Consider the following 17,987-nt stretch of genomic DNA (forward strand, 5'->3'; position numbering starts at 1 on the left):
GCAATCACTGAATGCTCCCATAGATTTTAAAATGGGACTCCTTCAGTGCAGATGTGACCAGATGTGACTATTTGTATTTGACTCCTTAGTAAGCATTTTATGATACACTAATAGACTAAATGCAGGCCACCAGTTGGTAAACAACCCTCCAGTAAGCAATTTTGGATTGTACAATCTTGCTATTTAATAAAACCTAAATATTCATAATGTGGGCCTATTTAAGATGTGATTTTTAAGTCATCTAAATTCTTTTACTTTGGCAGTCCTTCCATTGCAGAGATTTAAAGACTAACAGCTCTTGCAATACAACTAAAATAACAAAAAAATGGCTTTATTTTATGTCTACAACGTTGCTGCATTTCCTGTTATCTTAAGTAGCTGGTAACGCCCCTGCTTTATACCAGGTGATGGATTTCACATTTCTTGTTAGAGTTGAAACAGTGATTTGATTAGCCAGATGATGGAAAATCAATTGTACTCATGAAGTCCTGCAAATGCAAAAGCATTTATTGACTGTGCTGCCTTTATAGTGCAAATGGAAACAAAAGGCATCGAAACGCATTTTCTTTTTAGTTAATCGGAATATCTGAATTATAATCATCCAGCTAATTTAAATTCAAATCAGTTGTGTTTTTAAGATAAGAGAAATTCAAGTTTATCGTGGGAGGAGCATTTAGTAATTTCAGGGAAATGTTGATCCCTGATCCTGTTTTCACTGGAAATGACAACAAAAGACGAATGATACAAAGAAAGAACGATGAACCCTATAACTCTTATGAAATTGTGGTCTTGTTGATAATTCTTGTCATTACTTATTATCTTTCAAAGGTTGGCTTACTGTGTTTTAATACAGTTTGTATAACTATTTTTAAAAATGTGCATAAAAATAAAGGGAGTGAGTCACCATATAAAACCATCTGTGTATGCCAGTCTTGCGGAGTTACTCATCTTTCTAATAGACGATCTGCGTGCAGCCGGCCGCTCGGCGCTCATGCCCGCTGTGTTCTCTGACTCCGGGAGGATGGACGGTGTGTCGTTGGGGTGAGTTGGCTCATCGGTGGGGATTATGTTTTCTAAAGATGGGATTCAGGCTGCTTCTGCATCTGCTGGATGACATTTGAACCTACGCGATGTAGTGGCCAGAAACCCAACACGGACAGCTCGAGAGCTCGCTCACAGCACGCGAACTCGGGGCTAGCTGTGTAGTTAGCGCCCGTTAGTCAGCTAGCATCACTGGCTGCTCAGCTGATGGCAGCCAACCAAACCAGACTGTAGATAGTTGACTGAAAGTGGGTTGGTTTGTAATTATTTTTAAAGTAGCTTAGAATACGATTTCAGTTGATATCCATGGCTGTCATAAGGTTATATGTTGGTTAGCAATGCTAGGAGCTAGCTAACTTAACCCACAACAAACTTAAAATGAATTGAACAGCTTCCTGTTGATTTGGTTTTTTTTTGGACGCATGAAGACAAGCTTACCGTAAGCTGTTAAACAAAAACGAATTACCGGGCAGCTACTGGGACTTTTCAGTGAAGCATCATAAATTCTTCGAAATGCTTGATTATCTGTGGGTGAAGAGACGGCTTGTTTTGAGAGTTAAGATAGCACATCGTACAGTACATGCACGGTGGAGACGGCCAAGCACTGTTTAAATAAACAGCGGTTTTTCTGTCCGACACTATCAGATGTGCTTTCAGCTCGCTGCAGGTCACATTTGCTTGTAAATTAATATCCTAAGGTTTGGGCTGAAGCTTCGGGTCTGCATGCTCTTTCTCCCCCCATTTCCTTGTAAGCATGTGTGAGGGCTTCTTTTTCTGTGCAGTCCCTGTGTAAAAGAAGTTACCAGTAATATGCACATGCCATCTGTGTGGCAGATGTTTGTTAATCTTCCACAGCAAATAGGCACTAATTGCTTAGCTCGTTAAAAGAAATGAAACCCTATATATTGTGGCTGTTTTTACCCTTTTAAAGGATGCACTGACCGTAAAATGTATCCAGCTTTAATCCTTAATAAAGGATAGGGTCAAAGAACACCCGTCCTCCAATCATCTTGAATAGAGCAGGTATCCTCAGTTAAATAGACATGCTTGAATGGTTATTTGGTACCTTTGGATTAACGCGAAGATGACATCCATCAGTCTAATGGATCAGCTTTGAGTATACACATACTCATTTTTTTGTAGTTTGCTTCCAAGAAGCCAGACTCTGTTGTTGTTGTTTTGATTGTCTTGAGAAATCCAAACTTTCTACTTAACACTAACCAGTTAACCATTCAAGGATAAAAAGGCACCTAACTCAAGGATGAGCCAGTGTTGTATCTACACAAAGACGTGACACAGGATCTGAGAGATGCATATGAACCTTCAGTTGATCTGTCCACTGTTTGCTGAAGCCTTATCAGAAATGGTCTCATTGGATATGTGGCTGTTCAAAATCTGTTCCTAAGGAAGGGAAATGAGGAGACAAGGCTGAGCTATGCCAAATTACATAAGAACTGGACTGTAGCAACAAGTTTTATGGAGTGAAGAAGCCGTATAAAATTATTTTTGGTTCAGATCATCCATATGTACAGAGGAGGTGAGGGGAGATGTACAACAGTGAGTGTCTACAGTCATCTGTAAAAGATGGTGGAGGCTTTGTTATGGTTTGTGGTTGCCTTTTGTCATCATCGCTATCCGCTGATCCAGACACCGCCTCTTATGTCTTACCAGTCTGGTTGCCACACTGGCCTCACCGCGTCCACCATGTGCCACCGATTCAGAAGAGGACACGGTGAATGGAGGGATGCACACCTTCAACCAGACGCACATGAGGAAAGCGTTTCAGTTGATGAACGACCTGAGGAGGTGCGTAGCTCAAATTGTGGTTTCTACCGTTTCGTTTTAACTTGAGAACGAAGAGGCCGTATCGAGTTTTGTAAGCCAGAAAGGACATGCAAGTCTTCGCTTGTTCACCTGGCTTGTCTGAAAATGTCAGTGCAGCAGTACATGACTTCTGCCTGAACTGAACTGCTGCGTTTTTAAAGAAGCGACTTCAACTGCAAATCACTGTCGAACAGCTACTGGCAAACCTCTTCTGTTGGGTGGGGATGTTTTATTCTGCACATGCATGACAAAAACGACTGTGGGCTTGTTAATTGTGAAATGTGAACCTCAACACAACTGGCCCAGGTTCATGTATTTTACTGTGATATTTCATCAACTGGTGATGAATACCAGAGTTTTTTTACTTCAAAGGTGCCCCTCTTCCCTGGCTCGGCTCTTGAGTGCAGATTTAACTTCACATTTGTACAAAAAACATTTTAATAATTCTGTCTTATATTTTTGACGCAACTCAAATAATCCTTCCAGAACTCTCAATTGACAAAGCAACTGGAATGACCAGAAGCATTAATGCTTATCTGTTGCTCTATTTTGTGTTTATCGTATGTCTGTGACATATTTATGTTCTAATGTCAGTAATTCTTTTAGTCTTTATCGAAAAGTGAGTTAAATTCTCTTTGTTTCAATGCCTTAATCTCATAGTGTTACTGCCACATGTCTGTTTAGATTTACTTTCTAATAAACGTCGTGTTTGTAGGTGTGTAACATTAGGAAATTGAGTGTTTCTGCACAAAAATAATGACGAATCTGAAAATTGCAAGCGATAAAATCAGATGTCTAGTTATGGACATCGTCAGTTGAAGGTTCTCGTACATAACGCCGTCTGTTTGTCCTTCCTCCAGTAAAAAGATGCTGTGTGACGTCCAGCTGGTAGCCGGGAGCGTTGAAGTGCCAGCTCACAGGGTGGTCTTGGCGTCCTGTAGCCCTTACTTCTGTGCCATGTTCACAGGTACATGCACACTATTGTTGGTGCATTGTGTATGATGCTGCACACAGTTGTGTGTATGCTTAGCTGTGTGTGTCTGTGTGTGCGCAGGTGATATGAGTGAGAGTAAAGCTCACCAGGTGGAGATCAGAGAGGTGGACGGTCAGACTCTGAGAAAACTGGTCGACTATATTTACACAGCAGAGATCGAGGTCACAGAGGACAACGTCCAGGTGAGAATCCTAGATTTCCTTCCCGTTTCTGCTCTCTTATGGTGGCTTGTGTGTTCATTTGAAGACTGCTTGTGCTTTAAAACGACTCTTGTATATTAGCAGCAATAACATAATCACCTTTGCTAATAACGCCTAGCCCTGTAAGCTGGTCGTCTCCTCTGTTTAATGGTTAACAGTGGAGAAGTAAACATGGAGCTGCCTGGGGAGCTGCATATTAAAACATCATGTTGTCACACTTTCTTTTTTCACACTTGTTTAACAAGTTAGATAATTATATCAAAGTGGTGCTGCTGCTGCTCCAAGCAAAACGATCGCAGCATAAGTCTGGCTCTTACAAAACATCCTTTGTTTTAAGAAGGAAATTTGTAACTTGCTGCCCTTTTCTTTATCCTGACCTTTGTTTTTGTTCACCAGTTTAAGTACAAGAAAGAATAACTGCATATTAATCCTGTTTGGGGTGAATAAAAGCTTTAATTTTTTTAAACACTGTTGCTAAACTATAAACTAAACACATATTTTGAACTGTCCTTCTTGGGGAAAGTGCCTCTATTTACCTGTTTTAAGACCTAAATTAATTTTAATAAGTGTTGCTCACAAAGGCATTTTAATGATATTATTGTTTTTGTTTCTAATCATAAATGTGTTTCAGACACAGCTGCATAATACCTGAAAGGGATTGTCGTCATTTTAAGTCTTTCCCTTTTATCAGGATGGTCCGATTGGCCGTGTTTGAGGAGCAGATGTTTACTACAGAGGACAAACACAGAGCTTTCTGTGGGGTTTTCTGCTGTGAAAGCACAGCGCTGAGGCTTTGGTTAGCTCGGTGGCATTAACCTGTGGTAGCTGCATTACTTCTCTCACAGCTCAGCTTGATCCAGCTGCAGGCAAGATACTTCCTCTGATTATTAGTGCAGGAAGTGTGCATGGACAAGGCAGGAAATCCTCCAACTGTTAGCAGCGTGCCTCGCTGATTGTGTGTGTGTGTGTGTGTGTGTGTGTGTGTGTGTGTGTGTGTGTGTGTGTGTGTGTGTGTGTGTGTGTGTGTGTACAAAAAAAAAAATCTGTCAAAAGTTGGATTTAGACTCTTTTTCTTTTCTTGAAAGTCAGCGTTTCTCTGTACTAAAAGTGTTTTTGTTTTGCTTGCAGCCGTGTGTGTTTTGGTGTGTCACAGCTGCTGTAAACAGAGTTTCACTGGGCCTGATGCTGTGTTTTAGAAGATGCAAGGCTTCGGGGCAGCTGTGTACAGGAAACAGAGGACACAGTGACAATACTCATTCAGTGGATGAGTGTGTGTGTCTGAAGAAACAGCGAGGTGTTGAGGCAGGCAGACACTGACCTACTTAAACTAATGAGTAGCTTTGTTAGCATCAGTTTCTCGGCAGTTCCCTAGATGCTTGTCACAAATGTTGAAATGGACAAAAAGCGGCACCCGTTTTAAAAACATAGCCGTAGCCAAAAAAATGAGGGCTGGTCTAGAAAATAGTTTCAAGTGGCCAAGGTCAGTACTGATCGAGCAGTAAGTGTTGCCAGTTGAATGTGTGCAAACTCTTCTTTGGTCTTATTAATCTTTTTTCTTTTTCGTCTATCTTTATGTCACAGTGATGAGTTTAGCATAATATCTAGTGTTCTAACAATAAAATCACAATACAAACAAAAGCTGCAGAAGGCGGACTGGAGCCAGATTTTTCAGATAACTCTTTATTTAGGACTTTATTTATATCGTGTTGATAAAAAGCTCTTTTCTAGTTGCCTTTATTTGAGCTGCGATAAACAGGGACTCGGTTTGGCGTGCCAAGGAGGGGTGAAAGCGCTCTGCTGTAAAGGATAAGGACTTGCTTTGTTTTTAACACAACAAAAAAAAAGGCAGATTTACAGTGAAGGCTAAGCTTTTCTCCCTAATTGCAGTAAGTTGCAGGATCTTCTTTAGTGGAAAGAGGTACACGTAACTGAAAATGAGTTGCTGCACACCCACTTTTACCTACCAAACAGAAGCAGGTTCAACAGGTTTATATAACAAAATCAATTTCAGGTACTTGAATAATGTTTCCAGTGTTCCTAACTTCAGCAGACATCAAGCTCTTTTTCTTTTTCACTTGTCTCTGCTTTGAGCCTTTGCTCGTACCGAGGCTGCCGTCTTAGTCCTGGCTCTGAGCTCTGGATAGCTTTAGCCTTTGTTAGCCTCAGTTAATGTCAGTGTTCAGCGAGATGAAGGTGATTTTAAGTGTCTGATTAGGTTTGTTGTTTCAAGTGTTTTTGGGGTCGTCGCCATGCGGTGTTGTGTATTCACGCCCAGTGAGAAGCTTTCATGTTGGCGCGTGGCTGTCAGCGTGTATGTGTTGTGCATGCGTGAATCGGACTGGCTTGTGATCATATATGAGGTCGACTCTGGTCAGGACCAAGGACAATGGCTATTGGCTGATTATGGTCCCGGGCTGGATTTATTTATTTTTCATTGCTGGTAAAGAAAATAGAGGGATGAAGAATTGCAGAAAATTGTTAAATCCATGATGTTTGTGTTTATAAACTCTAAGTGGCAAGCATAGCTGACATGTTTGTGACCTTTCGTTTTAGAGGCTCTTGCACCAAGTTGAAAGTCTTGCAGGAAGTGGTTTAGTAGCTCCTCATTCAAAGTAGAGATCAAAACCAAATGTGAGTTTCTCTACTTTAAGGAGCTTGCAAAGAAAAGCGCCTGGACTTTTTTTAAGTTGCTTGAAGACGATTCACCTCTCATCCGAGAAGCTTCTTCAGTTCTGTCCGATCCTTAAAGTTAATCCTACTGATAAACTTACCGGGTATCAGTTTGCTTCCTAACCTGAATGATGCGTTTGAGTTTGTTTGATTAGCTCACTGAATAACAGACCTGCTGTGCTGATGAAGTCTTGAGTTGTGTACACAGGGAATGGCTGTGGAGGTAAACTGCTAACTCAACTTTTTGTGACTTTTTAAAAAAAACAAATATTAGGTACTGCTGCCTGCAGCCAGCCTCCTCCAGCTGATGGATGTGCGTCAGGTTTGTTGCGAATTCCTGCAATCTCAGCTTCATCCCACCAACTGCTTGGGCATCAGAGCCTTTGCTGACCTGCATACATGCACACAGCTTCTCAACCAGGCTCATGCTTACGCTGGTAAGATTTTTGTTTTTTCTTTCTCTATTCGCGCCACATAATCTGTCACTTTGTGAGTTGGCTGATTTATGAGGTGTTTAAAATCTGACACGAGTCTAGGGAATACATTAGGTGTCTTGGACAGCAAAGACAACGAACATGTTTTCATTTAAGCTTCGCTTGCTGGGACAGTGTTTAATGTGTGCTGTGGATGTTTGTGTCTCTCAGAGCAGCATTTTACTGATGTGGTGCAGGGCGAGGAGTTTCTGAGCCTTTCTCTGCAGCAGGTGTGCAGCCTCATCTCCAGCGACAAACTCACCGTGTCAACAGAGGAAAAGGTCAGGCGTCACCATAAAGATAGAGATTTTTATTCTTTTTTTTTTTTTTTTTTTTAAGATGCTTGAGTGAAAATGAAATCCATAACAGATTTTCACTTCAGTGATCACAAAATCTCTGAAGTAAAGCAGACTTCAGAAAAAGGGACAGTAAAAAAGAGTCATCCCACACTTGCTGTGTATGATGGGCTGAATCTGACAGCAGACGTATATTCCTGGGGATGGCGCATCTGTCTGCAGTTAACCTGTCAAACAGCAAGAGTTTGATGTAGCAGCTGTGTGACATGCTGCTGTCAGAGCACTGACAGCAAAGGTTGATTCAAACATAAACGCGGGGAGTTGGATGCTGTCACGCTAACCATGAAGCGCCAAACAAACTGCATCAGCAGACACAGTCATTTAGCTCTGATTTACCTGCTGCAGCTGTTTTGTGAGTGGATTAACTTCTTGAGGTCATTTTTGTGTATTGTCTCAATTTGACTTTGTTCTTCCATCATGTGAGTGTTCATGCATCATTGAAACAGGGTTCCCCCTCTATTAACCTCTTAGTTGAGAGGAGAATAACCCAAATTGCAGTTTTTATTGCTTTACATTGTGCAAAAGTCTTGCATCAGCCGTTATTTCTTTATATTTTGCAAGGAAAATTGAAAATGGGTGCAGTGATGGATTGAAATGTGCAATCCTATATAAAAATACAGCATATAAGGCAAAAACAGAACTGGTATAAACACAAAGGAGCTTGACAGTCTGTATTTGCTATGATCACCTTTATTCTTAAACAGCCGGACTCTTAAAGAAATTACTAGAAAGCTTGTCTGAGTTGTCTTCAGGAGTAGTTCTCCAGGCTTTGGATGTTGGTGGCTGCCTTTTGTTCTGTTGTGTCAAGATGATCCCGCACTGCTTCAGTAATGTTGAGGTTTGGGCTCTGGTTAATCCAGTCCAAATTTAAATTTGGATTCATCACTTCATCAAAACCGCTGCCACTGGTTTTCAGTCCACTTCTCTTCCATGAGAATGGCTTCTTAACAGCCACCCTTCCCCTCACACCATTTCTGACGAGGCTTTAACAAACAACTGGCTCAACAAAAGGGCCAGTTGGGTTTTTGCTGGATTTTGTCTCATTTGTTAAGGACGTAACTTTCAGATAGTGATTTATTTGCTGGTAGTTTTTAGCTCCCAGTTGCCCATTTCTGCTATTTGACTAGTTTCCTCTAATCTTGGAAGTGCATACTGCCACAATAAGTTAGGTTTCCACCTAATAGCACTTTGGTATTTGCCCTACTGGTGGAAAAACACGATTTCTATGCACGTCAAACTGTTATCTTTGGTGTTTTTTTTTCTTTCAAAGATTCAGCTAAAGAAATGGGAACAAATTGTGTTTGCATTTCTGACAGGCTTTCTAGTAATGAATTGTGTAAAGATGCGATTTAAAACAGTTTTTTTTGCTAGGTTGTTTGTTATGTTTAGAGAAAAACTGGTGCATCCCTTGAGTTGGGTGAGTCTTTTTATGCTACCATCGCTGGAGTCCTTTGTGCACAATGTGAGGGGCACGCAGCCCCCCCTTTGCTCTTGTGGAGCTGCCCTACAGGCAATCAAGAGATAAATGGGACTGAAGTGGCACAATGAATATGAATGTGGTGTGGCATGAAACTAGTGTCTGCAGCCTCTGTTCTGTCGATTGCTCCCTGGAGCGATCAGTCTTGAAACTTCACGGCATCTACAAAACAGGAAAGTCGTTGGGATTATGAGGTGTCGTGTATTTATACACTGGTAGTCTCACTGTTTCAGTCTCAGCCTGCACATTTCTAACATCCAGCAGCTTCCAAGAAAAATCTGTCACGCCCTCTTAACTTCAAGGGGATGGGATAAAATTGGGCTTGTGTCAACAGGTTTTGTTCCCAGTTTTAAAATTTTTGATCCCAAAAGTTTTCAAACTTTCACACACCCCTGAAAATGTGGAGTACTGATGTAGATAAGCACCTGTAAATACAAAGTGGGGCCAAACAAAGTAACTGAGAGTCTATGTAATAAACTGCTGTGGTCGCTTCTACCTCGGAGCAGTTTCTCCATATCCTTCATATTTTTCCTTGTTCTTAGGTGTTCGAGGCAATGATATCGTGGATCAAACATGATAAACCAGCTCGTCTGGAATACATGCCCAAACTAATGGAGCATGTGAGACTTCCACTGCTTTCCAGAGATTACCTGGTACAGGTAAAACGAATTCTGTTTAAACATTATCGGTCTTTGACCAACAGGGGACGGGGGTTAATCATGGCTTTCAGTCAGCCGTGCCATCAGATATAATTGAATATTCAAAAGAGCTTTTTCAAACCTAAGACTGCTATCGCTCATTATGTGAGCTAAAAATCTCCTCTGGCCAACCCACAACTTTGACCATCACACCAGTGTATCAAGCATTTCCTTCATTATGTTGTCCTTGATTTGATTGTTAATGATTTGCTTGTTTAGTTTCTCAATCCGCTTTACATTTGAGAGCCCCACTGTTAATGTGATATACAATAAATTCAGCTCGTCCCAGTTGGGAATCGCTGCTCTACTAAGATGTTAGACTAGTTTCTGGCCTTTAGGTTGGATAACAAAGTCACTCCCACAGCTACAAATGGTTTTCATCACAGTATGTTAAGAAGAGTTGATGCTGAAATAAATCACTGTTTGTTCGTCTTTGTGCAGTACATTAGTCATCGTGTTTGTGGGCCAGCTGCTACAATTAGTGTGCCTACATGCAAATCTTTCAGCAGCACTGATTTTTTTTTTTTTGCTCAAGTCACACACAAGAAACCGGTTTCCCACGTAATTTTTTTTTTTTTTTTTTCTCTCGCCTCCCACCTGTAGTGTTCATGTCTCTGCCACTGTTGCCACATTTTAAACAGGTATTGCAACAACAGAGGGACTTGATGAAAGGAGTTATTACATTTAGAAATGCCTCCAGAGACTGAAAGGCTGAGTACTCAACAGAAATCTACTGTGTCTTCATCTTGAATGAAATCTGATCCTTGTTTCAGATTGTAGAGGAAGAAGCTTTGATAAAGAACAACAACACTTGTAAAGATTTCCTCATAGAAGCAATGAAGTATCACCTGTTGCCTGCTGACCAGCGTCACCTCATAAAGACTGATAGGACGCGACCACGAACTCCGATCAGCATCCCAAAGGTACACGCAGAAATGTGCCAAAGCTGAAGGTTTTTAACATAAAATACACGTGTGCGCTTGTATTTTCTTACTGTGGGTCTGTGTGGACGTGCAGGTGATGATTGTAGTGGGTGGTCAGGCTCCCAAAGCCATCCGCAGCGTGGAGTGTTACGACTTCCAGGAAGATCGTTGGTACCAAGTGGCCGATCTGCCCTCTAGACGCTGCCGGGCAGGTTAGTTCATTACTTGGTGTGTCTAGTGACATCTGAAAACAGCGGGTTGGATAACACTGCTGCAAATGCACTTCTGATGGAAAAATAGAAATAATGGCTGCATTTCAATCAGTTTTGGGGACTGTCTGCACTGTTCCCAGGGAATTGTGTACCGCCCAAACCTTATTTCTCACCTCTTATTTCTACATTTGTTTGCAGTGTGTTGGATGCCCTGTACTATGTTGACAGGAATATATGGTCTTATATACCAGGTTAAAATGTATATTATATAGGATCAATTTACGGTGCATTAATATTTCCTTATTTATCCACTTTTTAAGGTTTACATGTATATTTTTGCAATGCTGGTGGCTTGTGCTGCATTTATGTTCAATGACTAATCTATATACATGTATACCTGTACTAGTTTTGCTTTATCCAGATTACTCAAGCCTACATATATGTATGGACCAAAACTACTGACTCTGTAGTAGCAGATAAAACAGCCCCAAAAAGTTCTGTAAACTTATTATGGTTTTGGTTCCTGCACTCCAAAATAGGGCTGTTCGATATGACGATATAAAAACATCTGTCGTTTCATTTTACGCTATCGTTTGTTTCGTGATGTCGCAAAATAAACTAAACTGTTCACGGCGATATTTTTCATCATTTTGATGCTCACTGTAGTGGCTGTATTAATTTCTTAAAGTTCTCTCTTTCTCTTATATTTAATATAACCACACTACAAGCGCCTGTTTTTATGCGTTGTGGTTAGCAACAATGACAGTAACACCTTCGCGTGTCTGCTTGTTTATGTTCCACATAAACCTTTCACAATAAAGCGGGGTTATATCAGGATATGAGATTTTGGTCATATCGCACAGCCCTACTCCAAAAGCACTGAAAAAAGGAGAAACAATCAGTAGAACAATGCAGCAGACCAGCTGTGGTCTAGTAGAGTCCTATGAAGGAGGTTCAGCAAGGGTGTAACAAAGACTGTTAAAGATACAAGGATTCAAGACAGACTTTGTGCATTTCTGACATGTTGGTTTCTAAACATTCTTGTGGTTTCCTCATAGAAGCAATGACTTTTGGAATTTAACAAGCTATGATCTCATCCCCAAATTCTTTGTCTTGTTTCCCAGGTGTGGTTTCCATGGCGGGCCGAGTGTTTGCGGTTGGAGGTTTCAACAGTTCGCTGCGGGAGCGTACGGTGGACGTGTACGACGGCACAAGAGACCAGTGGAGTGCGGTGTCGAGCATGCAGGAGAGACGCAGCACGCTGGGAGCCGCTGTGCTGGGCGATTTACTGTATGCTGTGGGAGGCTTTAATGGAAGCATAGGTACACATAATGCATGTAGCTATTAATAGCAGTGGGTTTATGCATAATGTGCCTGTTGGTAACTCAAATAAACACATTTTTAAGTTTAGTAAATTTCAGTCGGAATAGATACATTTGTCACATTATTGCAGTTTGAGAACTATCACACATCCAGTTGCTGCTCACAGGGATCTCATTGCACTGCCTTCAATTAATATAAAAATACTGATTATGAACTGTTTATACTGAAGGAAATTAAGGTAAATTTCTATGCAAGTGAAGAAAAATATTTTCCCTTTAGAAAAAAAGTTGTTTTTCCTTGGTATCATCATCTGACTGTTCTCCTCATTTGATACATTTGCTTGTAGTGGCACAGCGCTCTTATGCTCTATTAAACCCCATTAAAACACAGGAGGCAGGAGATCTATTTTCTTCTCACAACACATCTACCAGCTGGGTGTAGAAGGCTCACAGACTGATGTGATAACGCACTCGGTAACCCTTTACCGCAGACCTTCGCTTCCAGTCTTTCCCATTTCTACATCTCTCCCTTCTTTCTTTGCATCTGTGTCTCAGGTTTGTCAACAGTCGAGGTTTACAACTATAAAACCAACGAGTGGACGTACGTCGCCTCCATGAACACCAGACGCAGCAGCGTGGGTGTAGGGGTGGTTGATGGTAAGAGTGACTTGTGTGTCAGCTACCTTTTATGCCATCAGAATGAAAATCCAAGCTTTAAATATGTATATGCTGTTTTTAACCGGTTTGTGTTTATCTGTAGGTAAACTGTACGCAGTAGGGGGTTATGATGGTGCATCACGCCAGTGTCTCAGTACAGTGGAAGAATATGACCCAGTCTCTAATCAGTGGTGCTATGTAGCTGAGATGGGCACACGGCGAAGTGGAGCAGGTACCACACACTGTATCCTGCCTACTGTACATCCACACAGGGAGCAGCATCACAGCTCAACCCTTAGTATTCAGGAAAAATAGAAATTTCCATCAGTGGGATCCAAGCGAATGCTCACATGCTCTGATCATAATGTGTTGTGTAATATCAGTATTAGAAGCATCTAATCATCCCGCTCTATGATGGTGAATTGGCCTTTTTCTAACCATTTAACTGGTAGAAACAGCACCCCCTGGTGGACGCTAACTGCTTTGTAAAAATAATCTGAACAAAATCAGAACTTGTTTTTTTAAAGCTCTTCATTTGTGGTGAATTTGCACTATATTTGGGGTTTTGGAGGATTTCACCGTCACAGTCTCCTGATATTTATTTAAAAAACATTTCTGTCCAGGTGTGGGTGTGTTGGGTGGTCAGCTGTATGCAGCAGGAGGCCATGACGGTCCTCTGGTGAGAAAGAGTGTGGAGGTGTACGACCCACAGACCAACACCTGGAGGCTGGTCTGCGACATGAACATGTGTCGACGAAACGCAGGTCAGACTGCGGTCACAGCATCTATCGATCTATTCATCGTACGCTCTGGCTAAAGCTTTATTTCTCCCTCTGAAAAGCTGATGACTGCCTTTCTTTTTGGTCCTTGAGTTATTTAAATTGTTACTAATAAATAACTATTCAGCTGCCGTTTATGGGTAAGAGAGCCATTTGTTAGATTTACATGTACAAATATTTACAATATTTTCTTGCATGATGTTCAGATTGGCTTTAAGATGTTCATGTACTCTACTGGCCTGTGCTTTAAAGATATTCGATCTGTAAGAGATGACTAAAAACCTTTATTCTCCTGTATTGCTAATAAAACATACGTAAACGTGGTGTACGCTGATTATTTTGTAAATTGGGTCATTTAATGATAAATGGGACAAATTTCCTGTGCTGATCTTTAAAATAAACATGTTACATTGCTCCCCCCCAGGTGTTTGTGCCATTAACGGGCTGCTGTATGTGATCGGTGGAGATGACGGGTCCTGCAATCTGTCCTCTGTAGAGTTTTACAACCCAGCCACAGACAAGTGGAGCCTCATTCCCACCAACATGAGCAATGGACGAAGTTATGCTGGTAGGTCTCCTTGCAGGCAGTATTTCTACAGTACCGGGAGAAATGAACGTGACGGGCTGAACACGTATTACCTGTTTGCAAATCTGCTTTCTCTGATTGGTCGTCTCGTTGTTTCAGGAGTCGCAGTGATTGACAAGCTGTTATGACGGCATCTGCTCCGCATCAGCGAACTGAAGCTCAGCAAGCAATCGGGAAAGCGGAACAAACACGAGACGCCCTCAGTCTTCAGCTAACGTGATGATTATTATTATTATTTTTTTTTTAGGGGGGTACATCTGTTTTGTTTTTCTTGTCATTTCAATTCAAGCTGTGTCAGATCCTGTTTGAGGGCAGTGTTGCACTGGATAAGAAGCAGCAGCCACAGGAGAGTGGGCTTTTTCAAATGCTAAGCACACAACCAGCAGCTGTAATAAGACTCAAAGGAAGGAAGTGATCCTAGTGGACCAAATGGAGACGTACGGTTTTCTTTTTTGGAGAATTTCCTGGAGAATTAAAGCTTTGAAACATCAGCTGAGGAAGGAAAAAAGAAACAACTTGACTCGATGGACTGCACGAAGGTTTCAGACTGCTCACAACATCGTTGAGGCGATAATCTCGACGCTCCAATACTGGCCTGTGATTGGCTGCTGCAGGAACATCATTCACAAGATTATTGTAATCTGGGTGAGCAGTTGAGACCTTTCTTCTTCTTCCTTTTTTAAATTATAGGACTCACCCAGCAACTCTGCTCAACTTTATTCTGAGGAGTTGAGCTGGTTCGCCTCCAAGAATCCTGGACCCGGAGAGCTGCACAGTTAGTGTAAAGAATGTATAAAATATGCAAATTAAGAGTGATATTTAATATTTTTAGGGGCTCTGACCTAGGCCGGTTGATGGGACTTTGCTGTTGTCGACACACTACTGAAGCACTGATCACTTGCACTGACTGACGCAGAGCGGCGGAGCGGACACACCAACCGACCTCTCTCTGACTGACCAACGAACTTGATCGCTCAGCTGTTTCTGATCGCACTCACAGGAGCTTTTACATTCACTTCTTAAAGGCCAATAATTGTAAAACAACAACAACAACAACTGTATGCCAGTTTGAATCGTAATCAAAAAAATGCTGGAGATGTTTTTACCGCTTAAGTAAATTAAGAATCGATCGTGTCAAAAATGCACTGTAGTAATTCAGCTGTAATGTGTAAAACATGCAGATTTAACATTTTATTTATTATTATTATTATTATTATTATTATTATTATTATTATTAGGTTGACTTTTATCACACAGCATTCATCCGCATCCAAGTCTTAGCATCATAATGTCACTTTGTGCCCCCGTCTGGATGATGGTGGGTGTCTTTTCGATGTAGATGACTGACTGGTGCCATGGCTTTTGATCTGAAGAGAGTTTTATAAAAAAAAAAAAAAAAGTTTTATGTAACGTCGACTTTTGTAATTTCTGTTTTTGATTTCCCTAAAATCATGACATAATGGTTAACCTTTCAAAGCAGTCTCACAGAGAACTATAAATACTACATAGTTCTTAAAATTTCAGACTTGGAGTGACTTGAATTTGCTCGAGATATATGAATGGATCACTGTGACTATTCCAGTTTGGGGTAGTGATCTGAAGAGCTAGAGTTCAGCATCAGGACAGCCTTTAACACTTTAACCTCTACACTGTGTAGTATCGCAAGTGGCTCGAGCCACGTGGTGCATTTAGGAGTCCATGTCACTCAGTGAGGTTAGAGGCTCTTTATTCCTTCATGTCCTCTGCTGTGTTTGAAAGCATTCACCACTTCCTATGTTATAGATCCTCAACGCTGATTAGGTGAAATGTGTGTAAATTTCTTCTTATTTTTCAGGGCACTACTTAAAGCACAGATCGCACGCCGAGTTTTAGACACTTAACTAAAATGGGTGAAACTTTAGAGACATGCACTTGGCAGCAATAAGAGGTGATTTCAGAGCCTCCCATCAGCACTTGAACGCATCACCAAGTATTTTTGCTTTCTTAGATCTTTTCTTCACCTAAAAAATAAAACCTACTCACACTTGCATCTGTCTCGAGCAAATCTAAGTGTTTATTAGCGGACGTTCACATTGCTCTACCAGAAGCATTGGGATTTTTTTTTTTTTTTCTAAAAAAACAAAGCTATGATAACAATATGCAGTTTCATGTAGATGGCAAATTAAACCCATTTGGTCATGATTATGGCGATTTTTATCGAAGCTTCAGGTTATAATGATGTTCTTACAGCAGATGTTATATTTTTTAATATAAACTGTGGATGTTGTGACTGAAACGGCTGCTGTTGTGAGTTTGTTAACTGTTCAATGTGTTCATGAAATGAAGCTGAGCTAATGTGCAAGAGGAGCTTAAAACTGACTCTGTGTGGAAATTTAAGGATGTTTTGTATGAAGTGGACTTTGCCTTCTATGGAAAAGTAGTAAGCAGCTGGTATTGAGTGAGCAAGTGCACAGTGGTGGTTTCTAATCAGCCCAAATGCATAACATTTATTGCCACAGTTGATGGTGTCCTGTCTGTCACACCAACCCTCTGCACACCTCCTTCACTAACAGAATCTTTTCGGAGAACTTCCTCCTTCCTGGCAGCTCCATGTTTAACATCCTTAGTCCAATATATCCACTTTCCCACCTCTGCACGTGTCCAAACATTCCAGCCTTGCATCACTAAGTTTGTCTCCAAATCGCTCAACCTTCTTCTGCTGGCTCCCCCCACCTCTCCAGGCTCTCTACTCTCACAACAGGTTGCAGTTGCCATCTGCAAAACTCATAGGCCAGGGAGATTCCATGATCCCACCCCAACCTTGAACCCGTCTGTCACTACTCGCCACTATCTCATTGTCTTCTTAAATCTCCTGCACCACGCTCTCATATTCTCTGCCACTCCGGGCTTTCTAAGATCCTCTATTTGCAACCTATTACCTGTCTGCTCTTGCTCTTGACGAAGGCGGTCGCACTTTTCTCCTCTCCCTTAGCTTCCCTGCTTAGCCTCTTATGTCCTTGTCTAGTCTCGTGTTTTTTGTATTACTTTTCCCTGAACAGTCTCTCACAGTCTGTTCTCTAAAACCTAAAAGAGAATTATGGATTTGATCAACTGGTCTCTGAATGCAATTGACACCCCTTCTCAACGAGAAGTCTGGGCTCGGGTGAGCCTGACTGCTGAAGATATCTACCTATTCGGAACCATGGTAACAGGGTTCTGGCGGATCGGAGCTGGCTTGGCCCTGACTTATTAAGGAATTAAGGAAGCGGAACCGGCTGTTCAAACCCCCACAAGGCTGCCCGCTGGGATTGAAATGATGGGAGAGGCGTGAGTTTCTCAAAATGGGCTCATTGAGTGCAGCACGGAGAAGATCTTGGAGAACGCACGGCTGCCGTGAACACTCAGAACAAGACCTCCGAGTGAAAAACTGGATTACATCTGGAGGGGCTAGCTCGAACAACACCTTTGAGCGCAAATTCAATCACATCTTGGGGAAGTGCACTGCGGTCGTGAGTTCTCAGAACCTGCTCTTTGAGCAAAAAGAACGACAACATCACAGAACGTAAGTTTGGATAACATCATAGAAAGCTCACGGCTCTCCAACGGGAGATTGAGAGACCAGTGTTGGACTGTTAGAACAGCTTTGAAATTCATGAGTTGTTCGCACTAAAGTAAAAAGCACCATCACTTCATGCAGATACCCTCCTTCCTTTCCTTCGGGGTCAACCTTCAGGATCAATAAAGTTTTATTGAATTGAATATTATATGATTTTGTCTAATCCACAAAGACTGTGCA

The 17,987-nt window shown here is 41.5% G+C and overlaps 1 protein-coding gene across 1 annotated transcript; it reads left to right on the plus strand.

The window, feature by feature from the left end:
* The first annotated feature begins 938 nt into the window (after window positions 1–938).
* klhl3 (kelch-like family member 3) lies at window positions 939–16,487 on the plus strand. The gene is made up of 15 exons (XM_085468729.1): window positions 939–1,041; window positions 2,713–2,847; window positions 3,726–3,832; window positions 3,920–4,041; window positions 7,004–7,166; window positions 7,374–7,483; window positions 9,578–9,694; window positions 10,507–10,656; window positions 10,751–10,868; window positions 11,993–12,190; window positions 12,746–12,847; window positions 12,951–13,079; window positions 13,471–13,611; window positions 14,051–14,194; window positions 14,312–16,487. The coding sequence occupies exons 1-15, from the start codon at window positions 992–994 to the stop codon at window positions 14,338–14,340; spliced, it is 1,815 nt and encodes a 604-aa protein (XP_085324855.1). The 5' UTR covers window positions 939–991; the 3' UTR covers window positions 14,341–16,487.
* The last annotated feature ends 1,500 nt before the right edge of the window (window positions 16,488–17,987 follow it).

The sequence above is a fragment of the Copadichromis virginalis genome, linkage group LG2 (assembly GCF_057382275.1).
Source record: "Copadichromis virginalis isolate Kocher_CV1m ecotype Utaka linkage group LG2, C_Virginalis_male_GT1.1, whole genome shotgun sequence".
NCBI lineage: Eukaryota > Metazoa > Chordata > Actinopteri > Cichliformes > Cichlidae > Copadichromis > Copadichromis virginalis.

Bases quoted from the DNA above. Each gene is read 5' to 3' on its own strand.
- klhl3 (XM_085468729.1), top strand. From the start codon at position 992: ATGCCCGCTGTGTTCTCTGACTCCGGGAGGATGGACGGTGTGTCGTTG. The intron at 12,848-12,950 runs GTAAGAGTGACT...GTTTATCTGTAG, and splicing joins GGGTGTAGGGGTGGTTGATG to GTAAACTGTACGCAGTAGGG. The intron at 13,612-14,050 runs GTCAGACTGCGG...GCTCCCCCCCAG, and splicing joins CATGTGTCGACGAAACGCAG to GTGTTTGTGCCATTAACGGG.